The sequence below is a fragment of the Clytia hemisphaerica genome, unplaced genomic scaffold (assembly GCF_902728285.1).
Source record: "Clytia hemisphaerica strain Z4C2 unplaced genomic scaffold, Clytia hemisphaerica genome assembly, whole genome shotgun sequence".
NCBI lineage: Eukaryota > Metazoa > Cnidaria > Hydrozoa > Leptothecata > Clytiidae > Clytia > Clytia hemisphaerica.
The window spans coordinates 503,926-524,299 of NW_027104383.1; the positions used below are offsets into that span (position 1 = coordinate 503,926).

At 34.7% G+C, this 20,374-nt stretch overlaps 1 protein-coding gene and 1 long non-coding RNA gene across 2 annotated transcripts; one reads left to right on the forward strand and one right to left on the reverse strand.

The window, feature by feature from the left end:
• Positions 1 to 3,540: 3,540 nt before the first annotated feature.
• Positions 3,541 to 5,596, forward strand: LOC136819248 (magnesium-dependent phosphatase 1-like). The gene has a single exon (XM_067075470.1). The coding sequence runs from the start codon at positions 3,669 to 3,671 to the stop codon at positions 4,227 to 4,229; it is 561 nt and encodes a 186-aa protein (XP_066931571.1). The 5' UTR covers positions 3,541 to 3,668; the 3' UTR covers positions 4,230 to 5,596.
• A 6,900-nt stretch (positions 5,597 to 12,496) lies between these two features.
• LOC136819249 (uncharacterized) lies at positions 12,497 to 13,791 on the reverse strand. The gene is made up of 3 exons (XR_010848410.1): positions 13,677 to 13,791; positions 13,197 to 13,352; positions 12,497 to 12,596 (listed from the first exon to the last, which is right to left on the reverse strand). It is a non-coding gene; the product is annotated as an uncharacterized lncRNA (long non-coding RNA).
• Between the last annotated feature and the right edge of the window lie 6,583 nt (positions 13,792 to 20,374).

Sequence of the window (20,374 nt, forward strand, 5' to 3'; positions counted from 1 at the left end):
CAAAACTATGAGAAAGTGCCTAAAATTTGAGCAATAGATGAAAAAACTTGAGCATAGCCAACCTTAAAAACTAATTTAAAGATCAACTTCCCAAGAAAAAGATCTAAGGGGGAGACGGAACCCACCTAGATCCGCACACCGCCGGATAGGCTATTTCCCGGATATTTTGCTGGACCTCAAACACTGACCCATTTACATGTGCAGAATTATTTTTACCTTAGCGTATAAGGCGGGCATCACAAATAACTTGTGTTCGCGTCGTTTTTAGGTCTAAAAAACGAGTCGGTCGGTCGGCAAATAAAAACGTCGGAAAAATGGATTTTCAAACCATGAGTCGGGCGAAAATCAAATCTATCGGAAATTTGAAAAGCTACGCTAAAGTCACACCAAAAAACAAATAACCTACCTTCCCAAAACATTGAAGAAGCCTATACTAATCAAAGTAAATGAGAGAAGAGAGGAAAAAACCTTAAAATCAACCAGAATTTACAACATTTTTTCCAAAGCAAAAAGACGTACTTTTCTTGCCGCCATCTTGAATTTAAAATGAGAATTATATTCAGCCCCAGTTCACACAATAATTTTTTCATCCAATTAGATCGTGCGATTTCACTTTCACTTTCTCTGGTCCAATAAGACACGCGATTTGACTCACGTGACTCAAATCGCCGTGTCTTATTGGACTAGAGAAAGCGAAAGTGACATAAATTCAAGATGGCGGCAAGAAAAGTGGTATCTCTAATTGAAAAACCACGAGGGAGAATTAAAGTGAATAATACAGGGGGTCAGACTACTGGCTACAGGAGCTGCAAGCAAAGGATTAAGGCTAATGTTTTTGGCTTTTCTGAAGGACAAAAGGTATAGGAAGGTCCACTAAAAGTGGGATAAAGCTGGGACTATATTATACTTATAAAAATCCGACGTTTTTCCGACTTTTCAAAAAAGTCGGAAAAAGTCGGAAAATTAGGAAAAATCATCAGCCGGTCGGACAACGCGAACATAAGTTATTTGTGATGCCTGCCTAATCAAGGCCTTAGAAATCAAAGTGCTGTCTCAGGAATTGAATGACAAAATTTGGTTGGTTGATATTCTGGCTGCTGCACATTTGCAATCAGTCATTTTGTCTCTTTAACAGTCAGGCACATCCTGGCAAATGAACGGGGTATTTTTCACTTGCGACCATTGGCAAATGAACGGGGTTGAAAACGAAAGTGACGTAATAGAGCCGAATACCCAGTTTAATTGAACCGGGTTGGAAATATTTTGCTTCATTTCAAAGAACTGCATAGATGAAATTTTTTTTCCATGGGTCAATTTTGTCTTCGAAGATTGAAGAAACTTTTAACGAAAAAATAAAGTTCCCAGTTTTCTTCCTTTTTTCCCTTTTTCAGTTTGAAGTTCATTTTTATTCATTTTTACGCTTTTAGCCTGAGACGTCCTATCTCATTTACACTGGGCGACGAATACCCCATGCAAATGCTCACCCCATTTGCCAGGATGTGCCTGACTGTTTAAGTTTTCAAGTTAATATTTCTGCCGTAATGGATTTTCTTTTCATTTTGGGTTTCTCCTTTCAGACAGTTAGTCACACTAGGAAATCAAGCTTTCAGAAAAAACAACATCAGTCATCTACAGAGTGTATTTGAAACAACAAGGATGAGAGTTACCTGAATCAAGTTCGCAAAACAATTAATTAAAACTTGAAAGTTTGAAACAAAATAAAACGTGAGCAGCCAAAATCAACCAACCAAAATTTTCCTTCAATTCCAGAGACAGCGCTTTGATTTTTTTAAGGCCTTGTTTATATGCTAAAGTAAAAATAATTCCGCACATGTAAATGGGTCATTGTTTCAGGTCCGGTAAATTTTCCGGGAAACAACCTATCCGGTGGTGCGCGGATCTAGGTGGGTTCTGCCTCCCCCGTAGATCTTTTTCTTGGGAAGTTGATCTTCAAATTAGTTTTCAAGGTTGGCTTGGCTCAAATTTTTTCGTCTATGGCTCAAATTTTAGGCAATTTCTCAAAGTTTTTGAAAATGTTAATTTCATTAAAAAGCGCCGGGTTATTTTTTCATGAATCCCTTTAGAAGTTTTGCGGTGCATTTTTTTTGCTTGAGAGTCAAGTAAACGATATAGCGCTTTCGCAGCATTAATCTTTGATATGCATTTTGGCGGGACGCTAGTGTGACTAAGTGGTAGCAGAGTAGAGCTGCGCACGAGCGGAGCTGCGTAGTTGTATTTTAATGACCAGCCAGGTCTTTCATTGAGGGCTATGCATGTTAGCCTCCACTGATGCAAGTTACCCAATCTCACGGTATGACCCCTCATTTTTTTTCTTTTTTGAAGCTCTACAAGATGAACTAGGTTTGAACCTGGAATGGAATGGCTAACATCGATTGTATTGTTTTCTAAAACAATAAATAGAAAGACAATACTTCGCTCTCCACCGTTTCATTCGATGTTTATCCAGAAGAGTCTCTATAATAAATCCATGATACCAACAACTACTTACATACAATTGAGTCAATGATTATCCTGAATGGCGGTTTCACAATCATGGAACCACATATCATCCAGTATCCAGCATCAATTCCGCATCAATCGATCAAGTTATAGTAAAAAAGTAAACAACATGATATTTTCGAGGAACTAGGTTCTTCCCCGCGTTGACTTTTTCGAAACTGCCTGTGAAAGGCGATAATAAAATTATAGTCACCGCGACAAAGTGCGAAATAGAGAATAAAAAGCTAATGATCCGAGGACCTAAAATAGAATTGACTAAAACCTTTGTCTGCTTAAAAATTAATTTGAAATATAAGATATTATGAAAATTTAATTAGATTTTTTAGATTAATTAAACTTTAGTTTTCAAAACTGTTAAGTTTATAAAATTAATTCGGTTTAGTTCAGTCTGTGTATTAGACTTCCTCGTGGTCATTTACACTATTCCATTCGCCATTTTGCATATATCTTCCATGAGGAAAGCACGTGTTCAGTCAGTCGAAATACTGAGGTATCGTTTCCACAGTCAGGAACAGTCGCCTTATTAGGAGACGCCTCCTGATTAGGAGACGTCTCCTGATTAGGAGACATGTAGGTCGCTTGGGGTCGCTTGATTAGGAGACCCGTCTCCTAATTAGGAGACATAAAACTTTGATCTCAATTTTAAGGGCTTTAGGCTTTTCCGCGCATTTTGAAACTAGTTTTAATGGAAAGAGCAGCCTCGAATTGGTAAAGTTTTAAAAAAATTATCAAAATTTCTCGGTGCAATCGATCACAATCCTAATATAAAGCACTACAAGGAAGCCCCTCTTGATTTTTTTCATGTCCGCCATTTTTCTTTTTGAGACGCTTTTGTTCAGAAGACAGATTCTTACTTCTGATTGGTTCTTATGGATTATTAGAATTGTGATTGATTCCACCGGTGGATTTTTCTGAAAATCATCATATGGAATCAATTTTTTGTGCTCTTTTCATTGGGAGCAATCAAATCATGCGCAGTTTGCTCGTTCACGAGATAATTACACCCGTCTCCTGATTAGGAGACGCGAACCTCCTGATTAGGAGACGGGTCTCCTAATCAGGAGGCGTCTCCTAATAAGGCGACTGTTCCTGACTGTTCCACTTCTGCTCAGTTTATATCGTCACTGTTTTTTCACATTCACATCAGGATGAAGAAGAGGCATTCGTCAAATGAAAAAACAGAAACAACCAAAGATACAGGTATATATTCTCTAAAATTGGCTCTTCAGCAAGATAAATCTGACTTAATGCCGAAATTGTTTGTGTTTGATCTTGATTACACATTATGGCCATTTTGGTGTGACACTCATGTTACTCCACCTTTCAAGAAGCTGGAAGGATCTGGAAATATTGTGGATAAAAGAAATAAGCATGTAAAATTGTATTCTGATACAAAAGAAATCCTTGAAACATTAAAACAAGAAGGATATTTAATTGCAGCTGCATCAAGAACAGAAACTCCAGTCATTGCTGAGGAACTTTTAGATTTATTTGATATCGACAGATTTTTTGATTTCAAAGAGATTTTTCCTGGACAAAAGCTGAATCACTTTAGCAACATCAAGAGAAACAGTGGAGTTGACTATGAAAAGATGATATTTTTTGATGATGAACAAAGAAATATCAATGATGTTAGTGGCTTGGGTGTAACCTGTTGCCATGTTGACAATGGAATTAGTTTTTCTGAAGTATTGAAAGGATTAGATTAGAAAAGTAAAAAAGTCAAAAAGTCACATCATTTGACAAGAAATTGACCTATTTTTTATCCAGACAACGACACAGTAGAGTGGCTGTTTTTTAGAGGTTATGGCACGTTCGCTTGCGTAGAATTCTTTAGGCAAATCTTTTGTGAAAAATGACCCTACAAGATTTGACACTATATCTTTTAATTCCATGAAGCAATTACTTTCAAATAAAAAATATATTGAGAATGAATGATTAAGTTTTCTAGAACAGTCTGGGAAATCCTCTCAATTGCACGCTTATGTTCCGAGTGCGTAAGCGCGCAATTGCATGGTTATAATTTACGCCTGCTCCCGCCCCGGTTGAAATTGCTTAGGGATTTCAAAGGGTTTAGAATTCTCTAATTCAGGCGAAGGCATGGTTTAACGGAGGCATGGTTTAACGGGCAATCCATTTTTATGGAATCTTCTTCTACGATAAATTTTGAGTAAAACTGCCCTAGGCTTTTGAAATTCAACAGAACTTTCGGAAGGAATTGCGTGTCAAAAATATAGGAAATTTTAAAGCGATTTTGTCAATTTGAAGTTATCTATCTTGTTTTATGTCTGTATTTTTCAGATGGATTCTGATATTGAGTTTGATACAGACACTAGCTTGATCGAAGAAGACGACAGAGACCCTGTTGTAATAAAAAAATCCTTTATTACAGGCTATCACGCATACAAAATGAAACCCCCACTTGGCAAAAAACTTACAGTATTGGAAGACCCTACAAACCCTCATGATGAAAACGGATGGGCCTTCAAAGTCTTGCTTGATGGGGATTTGATTCATTTGCAGTTTTTCCTCCTCTAGATGCTTTTTGTTTCTGCTGCTCATTCTTCATCATTTTCTTATAGTGCTCATTATGTTCTGGGCAGTAAAAATTTAAATTATCCAGCTCAAATTCATCTGCATCCCCAAACCCTTTGCAAACTCCATGGACCCAATAGCTGCAACCATCTTTCACACAACCCATCCAGGGGCTATCACTTGCCACATCCGCTGCAGATTTGTATTTAATTTTGCATATGCGACAACAATCTTCTGAATAGTCTACAATGTTAGTGTCAATGTGCAGTTCTTTTGAAAGGCTAGACTGGGCTAACTCCAAAAATGAAGGAAAAATAGTGGAAGATTGAAAGGAAAGATGAGCAGAATTTATTGTAATATTAGCAGAATTCATTGTTGTTATTAATGAATCATTGTGTTGGTGTTCAAAGTTCAGTAGTTCTGGGTTAGTACTGTAAACATATGTTTCATTGTGGTCATTATCACGTAACACAACCATGCCATCATCACTAGTCCGGGTTTTATTTTGGATTAGTTTTTCAATGAACCCATTTGTGTAGTTTCGACGTGAGTCTGTTCTTATTTTTAAAGTGGAAGCAAAGTCTTCCCCCAATGTTTTTTTGCACTTGGTTTCATTCTTCGTTTTAAAGAAACTTCATTGCCATCCTTGTTGTACACTTTGACAATTGTAGGGGGTACAATGACTTTATTTTGCTCTTCTGGATTGAGTCTACGCCTTCTGGATTTTACAGGTATGCAAGAGCTTTGAGGGGTGTTTTGCTCAACAGTTTGGGAAAGTAATGCTGCCTCTTCTTCTGCTATTGGAGCATCTGAGTATAAGTTTATCGTTGAGGGATTCACATCCAAGTCGTTTGTTGCAAGAGAGTTTGTTAACATTGCTACTGTTGCAGTTTCAGTAGAAGGGATGGTTGTGTCCATGTTAACTTTTTGTAATACCTATAAATAAAAAGAAGATGTTAAGGTTTCGTTTTTTTCTCTATAAACATAAAATCTGTAAGTATAAGAAGGCTAGGATATGGTGATAACATAAGGCCAACCCTAAAAAAAAAAAAGTTTCCGGTTCACCGGCCGGGTGAAAATAGATAAACTTTCTTCTTAAAAACCTTTACTCATTTAAACTCCCAGCTGGCACACAACGTTGTTGCAACGTTTATGTAACGTTAGCAGGCTTCAAAAATTGTCCGATTCGGTGAAATTTGGTACACTTGTTCCTTTGGTCAATAATAATAATACACCCTATAGAGGATTATAGAAGATTGTTTACAAATGTCATGGGGTGACCCCCCCAGACCTTATTAGGACCCCCCCCCCCCGTTTATTAATTTTTGACAAAAGTTAAGTACCAAAGCAAAGTCTCTTATTTTGCTATCAAAAATTACGGTTCCCTTAAGACAAAGCTTTTTTCACATGCACGTAAAATTTTACTTAAGACCTTACGGAAACTCATTCGTAAGGTTGTCTTTTGGGAATTTCCCCAACCTTACGTAGTGTTTTTATTCATTAACAGGGTCTTAAGTAGACTTGTAAACTAGCCTGTAAATTTTTAAAAGAAGATTGAGAAATTCCCGAGATTTATTTTAAGGGGCAGCATGGGAGGTGAGTACGGGCGAAGGAAGAAAATTTAACAGGCTTTTTGTATATTCAAGCTCAGATTCCAATACCTCAAATATAGAGAAAATCTTAATTCCAAAATACAGAATGCAATAAGCAGAATGAAATAGGTTATCTTTTTTTACATCAAATTCAATGCGCTGTTTGATTTGATACAGAATAGTCAAAATTTTTTGGACATTATTTGTTATATTAAATTTCTAATTCAAATACTCTAATAATTTTAAACTCATTCTTAAGTTTTAAGGAATGAATTTTCAGGCTTTTCAACCACTGACAAATCTTGAAACAGGGTCAGACAAGCCTGTAGAATATAACAAATTAAATTTGTCTTGCCTGGAGTGTGGCCAGCATTTTTAGGCTTTACAAGTACTCATAAAATGACCTCCCAACTTCCTGATAAAGATAAGTTCTAAACTTCTAATCCATAACTCATCTTTGACACTATCTTATGTAGACCTTTGAAAGGTCCCCAGAAGGGAGTGGCACAGATAGAAGGAGATATATATACCATAATAAAATTCTTTAGTACCTACTGAAACTTTTTCTTTCTTAAATCTTTTTAAACTAAATTGTTTTTCAAATTAAAATACTTTTCAACGAAGGATGTAGTGCCTGCAACATATCAGATTTCCTTCAAAAAAGTTTTATCCTTGATAAGCAAAGAGATACCTTATAAGGAAAATAATTTTGGCGAATTTTGACCAAATTTGCCAAAATTAGTATAATATACTCCCCAAAATAAAAATAAAAAATAAAAATGATGGTTTGCCAAAATAAGTTCTTGCGAAAAATAATTTTTATGGCCTCTAACCAAAATCGCCCCTATATTTTCCCATTCCTGGTGGAATCCCTGATAGACAGCCTTTCCCTACCTGGATTCTTAATTTCCTAAATTCATCTAAGGTTTTGATATTCATTAGATTCCAACCATTAAAATTGAGATTTTTCCATTTCTCAAGAAAAGAATCCAATTGTTTCAAAATTGTTTCTGGTGGAGGTGTGTAGTTTTCATTCTATTAACGCCAATGTCTGAGGGATCACGAAAGATTAATCCAACTTCTTTTACAAAGTCATTGTGAAAAGGGTGTTTTAATGAAATGTGCTTGGTTAGTCTTTGTACAGCATGAAAAATATCAAGAAGGACAAGAGCAAGAGGAAAAAAGGATTTCAAATAATTGCTAGCATGACAGCAATTATCAACAAAGATAAATTCCAGATCATCTTTTTCAGATGACATTTCATCAAAAATTGAAGAGGCTTTTTCAAGAGAAGTTCCCTTCATAAACATGAAATTTTTTTCTGTCAAGAATATCAAAATAGACCTTGATCCAATCAAAATAGACCTTGATCCATCTGTGACCTTTCATGTACCCAATGTTACTAGAAGTTTTGAAGGTATGATCAAGGGAAAGAGACGATAACAAGGGTTGCTCTTTGAAATGAATTTTGAATAAGTGAGAATACTTTTTGAAATACTCAATCAGTGAGTTGATAACTAAATTAATACTCGGAGTGAAAAGTTCTTGTTTTGACTGGACATCTATATGATCAATCCTGATTTTCCTTCGAAATAGCTCATCATGTAATGTTTCTTTTAATACCCTTTCAATGGCATTGAACGAGGAGCCGTTTTCTACTAATCATACAATAAAATCCAAAAGTCTATTAGTCACCCCAGCATCATGCGACAAAGTGAAAGGTACCAATGAAGGTTGCAATTGTTTTAAAACACCTGCATGATAAGAAATGATACGGTGCTTGAGGGAACAAATATATATCTGTCCTACTATTATGCACATCCAGCCAAGGTCATAAACCCTTTTTGGGTTCATGGAATTTGATTGGCATTGGGTCCATTGCAAAGGTTGAGTTTTAACCAATAATTCCTTTGTGCCATTGTCTTCAAAGCAATGTGGGCAATACAATTCTTCATTTGTAGTCAAGGGATCCCAAATTATTACGTTTGGCAGGAGAATCGTTTTTCCATTTAGATGGAAATATTCGTATGTATTTGAAAAGTATCTTGAAGTGTTCTTGCAGGCTGCATCATTTGAAAAAAATAGGCGTGTGGTACACCGCACGCCTGACTTCATTTTGACTGGTTTTAGGCGTGTGATTTATAGCACGCCTAGTGTGATTTAGGCGAGTGATGGCGTGTGGTCAAAAATTTTCAAATTCCAGGCCTAATTTCAAAACTTAAACGAAGCAAAGGGTAGATTGAGAAACCAGAAAAAATGAAATGAACTAATATATTCCGAATATATTTCATAATCTTTTATTTTTCTTTTTGTTGTTAATCAGACAAAAGTTAAAAAATAGAGAAAGTTTGCTGAAGGTTATCAAATTTTCAATCCCTCACTTATATTTTATATAGTAGGTATATTTTCAAGTCATTCATCGTCGGAAGAATTGTTTTCACCTTCACTATCGTAGTAGTCATCATTAATAGATTCATTATCATCATTAGTATCGAGAACATCACTGTCTTCGTCATCAGAAAGCTCAATTGATTCAACCTCTTTCTGCTTTTTGGGTGAGGAAGCAGTTTCATCATTATTATCATTGAACTTTCTTTTTCTTGTGGTAGAGAGATAAATTTGGCAAGCTCTCTCAAAGATCTCATCTCTGTCTTGTTTCGAGCAATTTTTATCATTAATTTTCACTCGCATTCTCATTTCTAATACTTCATGAGAGGTATTGAGCCTCCGATCAGAGAGCATCGTAAAGGACATTGAACATGTCTTTGTCACTGTTACCGTCCATAGACTTTTTAATGATTTTTTCCTAAAAACCAAACATTTCGGAGGAAGCAATTATCCCATGGCCTTTCCTTGAGTTCAGCCCCTCAAAGACAGAAGATTTTGTGTACTCCTAAAGAAAGGAAAATCAGAGGTCAGAGTTTATGAAAAATTAGAACACGTAGAACATTAGAACACAGAAGAATGTTCTTTAGCAACATTTTGGTTGGACTTCACAATGTCTGCTCCTGGCTTCTTAATAATTTTCTTTCCTTGTGGCTCTTTTACTAAAAAAAGTTTAGTTTGTTGATAACAAAAGCAGTCTAAAGATATGTGATGTAACTATCAAAATTCGAGAAAAATTAAGAAAATTGCAGGAAAATAGATCACCTGAAAATGCTTAAAAACAAAAGATAAAAAAACAAATAGAATACAAATACCTTCTTTTCTCATCAGCAACTTTTGCTGGAGCATGCTGGACAACACAGCCAATAACGCCATTATCTTGTTTAACACAGCCAACAATTTTTGGCGCAAAATTGGTCATATCAACAAATTTGTTCTCTTTGTTAACAAACCCAAGAACACCATCTTGTTCTTTAATGGGTGATGTTATTATATAATTTGACATTTTTCTCTTCTTTTTTTATCTAAAAATAATCAAATTTTTCTTAGTTATAATGATGTACATCTGGCAGAAATATCTCATTCAATATTTTGAATGAAAATTTGAATTTTGAATTTTAGCCCTTTAATAGATATTATTCTTAAAGGAATAAACTAATACTGGCTAATAAGGGAATCAAACATGCTAGTTGAGATGTATAGCCACTTTTTTTCCACTGGGGCTGGCCTTAAAAAAATGTTGGTTTGCCGTCGACCGACTCTTCTCTAAACTTGCCGACCTAAAAACTTTTATTGCTATTTCGACGAAAAGAATTTTTTTCTTCAAAAAATTACAAAATGTAGACAAAAATTTCATGAATGATCAAAATAAAAAATTTTTCCGACCGACCGACCGACCCACCTCCAAAATCTAGGGTCGGGTGACGACAAACCAAGAATTTTTTAAATCTAGCCTGGTGAAAATCAATCTACAAACATGCAGAAAGTTTTCATTTGTGAGGTAATTTCTTTTTTTGCGAGCATAAACTGTCACAAATAAAATTGTGTGTAACAACTCAATAAACAGGTGCTAAGAAATCTATATTTAAAAAACTTTACAATCCTAAAAATAACATAACAAACACTTGTTAAGTTCTGAAAGTTTGTTCATTTAAAGTGGTTCCCTTTTTTCAGTCAATGTATTAAATACACTAAGTCAAAATAAGTAATCCTACAAATTATTTTCAATACATGTTTTATAAGCATACTTATTGTTGGGAAACTGGTTCAGGTATGCTCAGTCAAAATTTCAAATCAAGCTCAAATTATGCTACTGGGAAAACATTAAATTTTCAAGTAAAGAATCCACTAGTGCACATAAATGTTTTAAAACAAGAAAACTTCCAAAAGTTGTACATAATAAAAACAAACAAAAGTGTAAAGTTTTAAAAACCTTTTAGAGTGAGGCTCACTAATATGCTTATGGTATGCTAATTCTTTTTGCCAAATCGAGGGCTTAGTATGCTTATAAGCGTTATGTATATAAAAAACACGTTATATAAAAATTAATCTGTATTTATAGTTTGCTTTCCTGTCTGAATAGCTTTGAGATTCTTTAACTTCTTTGTACGGCATGAAAACCAATTTTCAAAAGAGCTGACTTCCAGATCAAGAACTTCTGTGTATACCTCGGTAATGCGAGCTATTTTTCCTTGGTTTTATTGTATTCGCTTAAAAGCATTGTCTTGGCGATATCACAATCTAAATCATCAAAATTAACCTTGGTCTGTTGACAAATATGATATATCAAGGATTCCAGAATATAATGTGTTATTGTTAGAAGCTTGGTATTGCAAAATGTTTCTCCTTGAGACAACCCATACTCATACGAAGTGGCAGTTTTCAATGCTGATGTTAAAGACTGAGGTGTTCGTTTTCTACGTTTAACTTCAGGAGCACAAAGCGGTTTGTCATTTCCACAGTTATGACATCTACATCGATTGGAACACTTAAGATTTTCCTTTGAGCAAGAACATCGCATGTTTTTGACACAATTAATTTTTTTACTTGCAGTCAGATGAATCCCACATTTGCATGACACTTCCTTAGCTTTCTCCTGATAATTCAAAAATAAATTATATTAATCTGTTCTTCCCTTTTTGATTTCTGGGACAAAGAATAATATTGTTTATCTTAAAGAACTAATTTTTGCGGTGTGAAAATCAGTCATTTTTATGGAGCTCATTTTCACAGTTGACAATTTTAGACCCTTTAAATTTTCCAAGAGTTTTTACAAATTTTCAATAAAAATTGTTATTCACAGAAATAATTTTAAAAGTAGACACCCAAAAATCTGAAAATTGGTTCCCTTGAGGTAATATTGTTTGAACACAGACTCTTGACAAGAGAGAAAGAGGTGTCTAAAAATGCCAAATGTTGATGAATGGTATTTTAAACACCTTAATTCCTAGGTAAATATTAAATTGTAGCCAAAATGCTATTATAGTAAACAAACTTAGAAACAGAATCTCAAAGTGATACCCTCAAAGGACCAAATTTCAGCCTGTACAAAAGCTCAAGGGACAAGAGAAGATGAGCTACTTGGCTTTAATTATTATGGGAGGGGGGATATAGGACTTAACTTCTACTGTACCTTTTCATAGCATTTCAACAGTCGTGCAAATTTATTTTCTGATGCCAAAAACACAACAAATTGTGGTTCACCAATAAAACATTTATCTGGTACAATAGGGAACATTGGAAGAGACAAAACAGTAGGGATAACAGTGATGATGATTCCAAAGTAATGGGATGCTACTGTGTAAACGTCATTTGGATTTCTTTCATCAAATTCAAGCTGTCCTAATTTTAAGGATTCTAATTGAAGCGTAGATTTTAACTCGTCAAGATGAAGACTGCCAAAACATGATCTAAAATCAGGAGGACAATGACTTGATTCACACAAATCTTTTACAATGTCCAAGACTGACAAGAGCAACCCATCTTCAACTACAGTAGGTTCTGATTGACGAAGTTCCATTTCCCTTAGGACTGCAGTGAAGGTGTCTTGGCCCATTTCAATTCCTGTAAAGAATAATGAAATCATAGATTTCTACCTTATTATTAAGGGAAGAAATTTTCGCCGCATTTAATTTTGCGGTCGAGGCCATTAAAAGAAATTTGCAGAATTTAATTTCACGGGTGAGCAGTAAAAGAGAATTGTTTTGCTGGAAATGATTTTCCAGCGTGTTTAGAAAGTTTTTTCATTTCAAAAGATAAGAATAATGCTTAAAATTTGCAACAAAATCTGTCATTTTCAGCATTAAATTTCTTCCCTTGAGTATTCCCATTCAGCAGATAGTAGGATGACAGAATATCCATGTGCATTTTGTATTTATTAGGACTCGTCAGCACTGTATACTGCATAGATAATCAGGAATTTCTGTAATTTTTCTCAAGACTCATTTTGATGGACCTAATGAAGACCTCAAAAAATATTTTCCAATTATTTTTCTAGTTGAGACATTATGATTTAAGGTTTTTAAGTATTTCTCAAAAACAATAACTTCATTGGCTGTGAAGAATTATAGAGGTTATAAGCAAAGCCATAGAAGAATTCACTGGACTGGAATTTGTGCGGTTAAGTGCAATCATAAGAAAGTGTATGAGAGATATTATAAATACCTTGTTTACATTTTTCTAAGTACTTTTCCATAGTCCAGTAAGAAGAAAGGATACTACTGAATCCTTGATACCGAAATAGTCTTCCCTTCAATGAAGATGGAATGGCTTGGTTCAATTTATCCAAACATCTTGCCAAAGATATAATGGGAAATATGCCTAGAGAGTAATATCAATACACAGTCATATTGAAGAAGTGATGACTCGGCCTAAACACAATGGTTCCGAACAAAACTTGAATAATTCTACTTAATAAGGCTGGATTTATAAGAATGTTGGTTTGCCAACCAACCCCACTGAAAACCTACGAACCCAAATTAAAACTCAAAATAAAATCTTCTCTGGTTGTGCCTTCCTACTTATCTCACAACATCATGGTTACCCATGTAAAGGAATTAAATATACCCAAAGCTTTGTTTAAGGCCCTATGGATTATATGAATCATACAAACAGGATTACCAAGGTAAGGCTCATTTTTAATACCTGAAGATGATTCAAAATAGTTATGCTCTGTCTGGTCCAATGAAGAATCAACCAAATGCTGATAAAGTTGCCCCCTTGCTTCTGGGGTTTTGAAAGTTTCAAGTTTAAGAATATTCAAAAAGTCAACTGAACATTCAGCGACTTGGCTTTGCTTTTCCCAGATTGGTGTAATAGGATTTTTTTTCTTTTCGTCTTTACAGCTCATCTTACAATTTTGTACATAGAAGAGGTGTGTAAACAAGGCCTCAGCAGACTGGATTGACAAGCGATTTCTCAAAAATCTTCTGAGCTGTTTGTGAAGATTTTCATTCTTGTTAGTTCCACATCCAGGAGGTATGTTAGATAGACATCCCTTTCTAACATGATGAAGCAGGTCACTAAAAGCTTTTTCAACTTTATCATTGATAATAGACCATCCATTAACTGATATTCCCTTCCACTTAACCAAAAATTGTTGCATTTTACTCTCAATTTCAGCAGGATCAGGGGTTAATTTGTGTCTTTCTTTACCTGAAGAGAAAAATTTGAGTTGTCAAACTTGAAAAAATAAAAAATAAAAAATTTCTAAGAGCCTATGTATTGTCAAACCTTGTTTTCAAATTAAATTCCTATTCCAACATAGAAGAGCCTATCGTTGTCAAATGATGACTCAACATGATGTTAAGAATCCCTAAAGGGGGCTTTATCAAAACTTGACCTCATTGATAGATGTATGTCATTTGGAGTCTCGCGAGACTGGCTAACTGTATGAAATTGTTTTCATACAATTGTCGGCAGTTGTTGTTTTGTGACGTAATTTATGAGAATGCCTATTTAACATATATTAAACCCCTGTTAGAAATTTAACCCCCTATAGAGGTCAGTGAAACAGAAGAATTCATAATACTGGCAATTATAAGGTTAACATAATATCAACATAAATGTAATATGTTGTTTCATATTTCATCTATCAATGATTCTAAAAAGAAATAACCTTACCAATATCGTCAGATGCCCGAAAGGCAAGACCAATCTCTCTAACTGCATCCAGGTGAAGTGGGTGTCTTTTCGGCATAAATTTTGTAAGCCTTGCAATTGCATGAAACTGATCCTCCTTGACTAGTGCATTTGGAAACACTGCAACAAGCTTTTGTCTTTGTTTGCAGCAATCATCTGTGTATATTATTTGAATATCATCAGAAATTTTTGCCAATTTTGTATGTGCCTTATCTAATGATGAGCCAGGGGCAAACTTGAAATCTTTCACTTGACCATTCTAAAAAAATATGATGAGAAAAATAGGACTCTGCTAAATCGTGTAAATAACTTTTTGTGTGGGTGCATGGGGTTTCATTTTTAGATTTCATTTATGATCACAACCATAATAAAGGTCTCTAAAAAGAGCCACTATGATTTTCTTTTGAAAGAATATCCTAAATGTCACATGTACCGTAGATGATCCTATCTCAGTCACCCCCTCTCTAATTACAACACCCTTTATTATTAAAATTGAATCTCTTTGAAAATTAAAGGTGCAATATTGACCTCAGATCTTTCCACCTATAATTAAAAATTCATCAAAATAGGAAACGCCTTTCTTAAAAAGGGGTGTCAGGATTTAGGGAGGGGGTGAGGCCATCCTAAAAAAGTCATTGTTTATCCGCAGCCGGTTGAAAATTATTTTACGAGTCAACCAGCCAGTGTTAAAAAAAGTTTTTTTGGACTGTAAAAGTCAACCATGCTTAAAAAGCTTCAACAAAAATTGTAGGTTATTTGCATCTTATCAAAGATAATTGGTTTGAAAAATAGAATGCTAAAGAGACTGATTTAACTTGAGAAACTTAATACGGCAATTGAGCTTGAGAACTTCCAAAAACAGTTTTACTTACGTTAGCAGTATAGGAAAATATTTTCACTCAAATTTTACAAAAAAAGGAAATTCCCAGCCGCCCGGGTGGACGAAATATTACTCACCCGCGGACCGGAAACATACATTTTTTTACGGATGGGATAATATTTAACTTTAAAAAAAACTAAAAAAAAATCCAAAATTAGGTGTGGCAGGTTTTAGAGTGTGGTTCAGCCATTTTCATGATTTTAATGACTATGTAGCTTCACAACTTCATCTATACTTGTGTGAATATACCTTTATTTTGTATAAATCAGGTAATTGTCTTTTTTTAAACTTACCTCATTTAGTATGATGAACAGTGAGTCAAATAACTTGATCCATTTCCCATCTCTAACAAAACCAATATTTGCAGCAGCCTTGAAGGTATGATCTACCGACAGGAATTTGCATCGGATTTTAGAAAAATCTCTTTCGTAGCGTTTAACGTTTTGTTCAAAGTTAACCAGAAATACTTTATGGATACTATCATTGCTCAATGGATTAGGATATGTTTTCTTAAATAGTTGACTTTTTTCATCTTTGGTGAGTTCCAACTTTCTAAGTCTTCTCATTAGATTATCATAAAAGTTTGAATACAAGCAAGTCTCCACGGTTTCAAAGTGGCATCCAGATTCCACTTGCCTTATGATGAAATCATAAAGTTGATTGGTAATACCAAATTGGTGACTCAACATAAAAGGCTGGTCAGAGAGAGGTATCTGCTTCAGAATACCTGCATGATATGAAATAACTTTATGCTTGTGTGGACTTTGGCACAAGTATTGTTTTCCTACCAATGCATTAAACCAGTTGATGTCTCTTAAAGTTCGTGGCATCAGTGAAGTGGTGAGTCCAATCTCCCAAACATTTGTGTGTTCAACCAAAGTTTCTTTCCCCATTTCAAGGCAATGAGGACACTTTATCTCTGGATATGCTTTAAGTGGATCCCAAAAACAAATGTTTGGAAGTAATAGAAACTCTGGGGTTTTGATTTCCTCGATGGTGACATAATTTTGAAAATCAACATGGTAACAGTAATGACCAGTTATGTTATGTGATAATATGTTACTGATAACCTTTGAACATAACTTGGAAAATGGCATTTCCTTTCTTCACTTGTTACATTAAGTCATTTACCTATAAATGATCACTGATAAACAATAAAGACCAACACAATAATCAAATTTTTCCAGTACCAAGTACAAATCCAATAAGCCCTAACAACACAATATTACGAGATCAAAATTTTAGCAACACGTGGGCGCAAATGGTACTTTCACATACATGCTTTGTGACAAATTTACTGACCAGAATACGTATTCAAAGACGGGGCCGCTCAGTATAAATTATAGCGCCGTGAAGGTAGTCTAAAAGTCTGTAAAATTTAAACATGTAGGAATGTAGGAATATAGGAATGTAGGTATATAGGAATGTAGGAATGTAGGTATATAGGAATGTAGGTATATAGGAATGTAGGAATGTAGGAATGTAGGAATATAGGAATGTAGGTATATAGGTATATAGGAAAATAGGAATTGTAGGAATGTAGGTATATAGGAATATAGGAATGTAGGAATGTAGGTATATAGGAATGTAGGTATATAGGAATGTAGGAATATAGGAATGTAGGAATGTAGGTATATAGGTATATAGGAATATAGGAATGTAGGTATATAGGAATGTAGGTATATAGGAATGTAGGTATATAGGAATGTAGGTATATAGGAATGTAGGAAAATAGGAATGTAGGAATTTAGGTATATAGGAATGTAGGAATGTAGGAATATAGGAATGTAGGTATATAGGAAAATAGGAATGTAGGTATATAGGTATATAGGAATGTAGGAATATAGGAATGTAGGTATATAGGAATGTAGGTATATAGGAATGTAGGTATATAGGAATGTAGGTATATAGGAATGTAGGTATATAGGAATGTAGGAATGTAGGAATGTAGGAATGTAGGAATGTAGGTATATAGGAATGTAGGTATATAGGAATGTAGGAATGTAGGTATATAGGAATGTAGGTATATAGGAATGTAGGTATATAGGAATGTAGGTATTTAGGAATGTAGGTATATAGGAATGTAGGTATATAGGAATGTAGGAATGTAGGTATGTAGGAATGTAGGTATGTAGGAATGTAGGTATATAGGAATGTAGGTATATAGGAATATACAGTATATATTATCTCCTTAATGTTATAGTCAAGATACATTAAGTAGTAGCCCTTTTACTAATTAGGGAAAAAAGAGAATATGTGTTAATCTTGTGCCTTGTCAGTGTTATATTTTTTTTCAGCTATACTTTTTATATTTTTCCTGTCATGACAGGGTATAATTGATGCTGGATTCCCAAGACACCACACGCTTTTTTCGACCTCATTCTGTATTTTAGCAGAGTCTTTCAGCAGGTATAAGTTGTAAAGTAGAAAGTATCTATGTCCTTAAAAACACTGTTAACGAAGGCTTCCTTGACAGCTTGTGGTCTATATAGTGTATTTTGACTAGTCACTCTTTTTCTTCACCTAATAGAGTCATCAGTCCAGACAGACGACCATTATTTACACTTGCACCATCAACAATCTTAGATCACTGAAACAATCTTAGTTTGGTAATCAGATAACAGGTATATGCCTTTAAATTCATCAAAAATGTTATCGGTTGTAAGTTTCAGTGATTCAGCACCCATTCTGACATTTCGATAAGGGATGCCCCAAAGTACGTCGGAACCCCGAATGAAAAAGACATTAACTTCAATAAAATAACAAAAGAACAGATTTCTTCATAAAAGAAAAACAAGGACATCTTTATGTTGAGAGATAAGAAGGTTGAGAAATATCTGATCTGACAAAGGTACATTCCTTGAAAGAAGAAAGCAAACAATGAGTTCAATTTCTTTTTCATCATCACCCCTTAATCCAATAAGATTGAGGAATGATTAGTTGATCAAAATTTGTCAGTGTTTCAATTGTTGTTGACATATTATTAAACAAAGCTTGATAACTATAAATAAGACTCTCTTAAATAGTTGCTGTTGAGGGTCCTGGGTTCCGTTCTATGTTGCCAGCATATAATAAGGGGATTACATACCCGACCCTATAGCATCCCTTATAAAAAGTGGCATTCAAATACTGATAGCTGATACTGATACCTTGTCATGGTTGCGTGCACTTTGTCAATCTGTTGTTCGTTGTTGTTGACATCTCACGAGTAAACTTGTGTAGTGAAATACTGTCACAGTTGCAGTTCTTGTTATAGTTGTCTGAGATGTGCTTTTTTGGACCAATGTGTTTTCCATAGCGTTAATTTGGTTGTCAATTTGTGTGTTGACCCAGTTGAGTAGGACATTGTAGTAGTCCGATGGCAAAATGACTTTTTTTAATCGATTCTTAAACATTCACTTTGGTTTTTGACAATTGGTGTTCTTTATTACGGATTCATCTCTTGCAGCAAGGTGGAGACAAATTTTCAAGCATTTTTTCTGCTAAGGAAGGTGATGATTTGACGTCAGTGAATTCCTTTCAGTTTTACTTTTTGTCCTTGCCAGATATTTTATTTTGATGATTTGATAGATACTTTCAACTCCTTCTTCAAACTTAAAGATTTGTAGAAGATTTTTAGACAAGTAGCTTGTACTTTTGTTTTGAATTCATATTAGGACACGTAACACTCGAACACATGCCTTTTAATCCTCCCTGTCGTTTGGTTTGACAACATTTTCTAGAAGGTAACAGCAAAATTTAGAATAGCATCATTTTATCTCTTGGTTTTTAGAGTGAAACTGTTTAAAGAAATGCAAAATCATTTTAGACGATATTTTAGTGCTCCTTTTTGTCGAAACATATCATTGAGTTATCATCACAATTGATACTTGCACAAAGGGTCCTCCCTTTCACTCGGTGTAGAAGCCCTACCTAATCTTATTCTATCTTTTCTGAGAAGATTGACTGTTTCTGGACTTGAATCTGCACGTGCTGATCTATCCTTAATAATCGAGTGGAAAAGCTTTTTTCCATAGATTGTGGACTTTCCTCAGACTGTTTTGACACAACTTATATATACGGGTTAGCTCAACTTTGTTCTGCTGGTAAAGCTTTGTTAGAAAGAGCACTGAAGCAGGGGGCTAGAATGCTTCATTTGAAGAAGACATTGAAAAAGATCTATGGACGCCAGCAAGTTTTCCATTCATTGTCAAATAGTGCAACACTGTTTGTATAGCCTTTTAGCCTGATTTAACTATTATCAATATTTTATGGATTTGTCCTTTTTCGTTTTACATTTAATTTCACATTGTGTATTTCCTTTCTTCAAAACGATTTTCTTTACAAGTATTTTCAAGGAAAAAATTTCCAGTTCCTCTGTCGAAAGTCCAACACTCAAATACATTTCAAATAATTTTGGGCCCTTATTGCGAACATAATGGAACTTAGGGTTTTTCTTTAACGTTGGTTGTGGTTGTGGTGCAGTAGTACTGCTTGCTTCCACGGGTAGTGGTGATGATGGTGCCAAACGAAAGCATGATCTCTAATCTTTGGATAGACCAAGATACAATGATATATTATTCTAACAATCCCTTTCACACGATTAATTAAACCCTATCAACATTATTTTTCATGGTGTGGATGGCTTCAGCAAAATATGTCCTGTGAAGGGAATTCATTGTTGCTAGTGCTTTGAGTTGATTATTTTTCTTATTTTTCTCTTGTTCCTTTCATAAACTTTTTATTTTTCCAATCATGTTATACTGGTATACTACAACTTTGTCTTTGTTGTTGTATTTTGTAATTAGACACTTATTTGGTAAGAGCCTGTATCGCTTTTTTG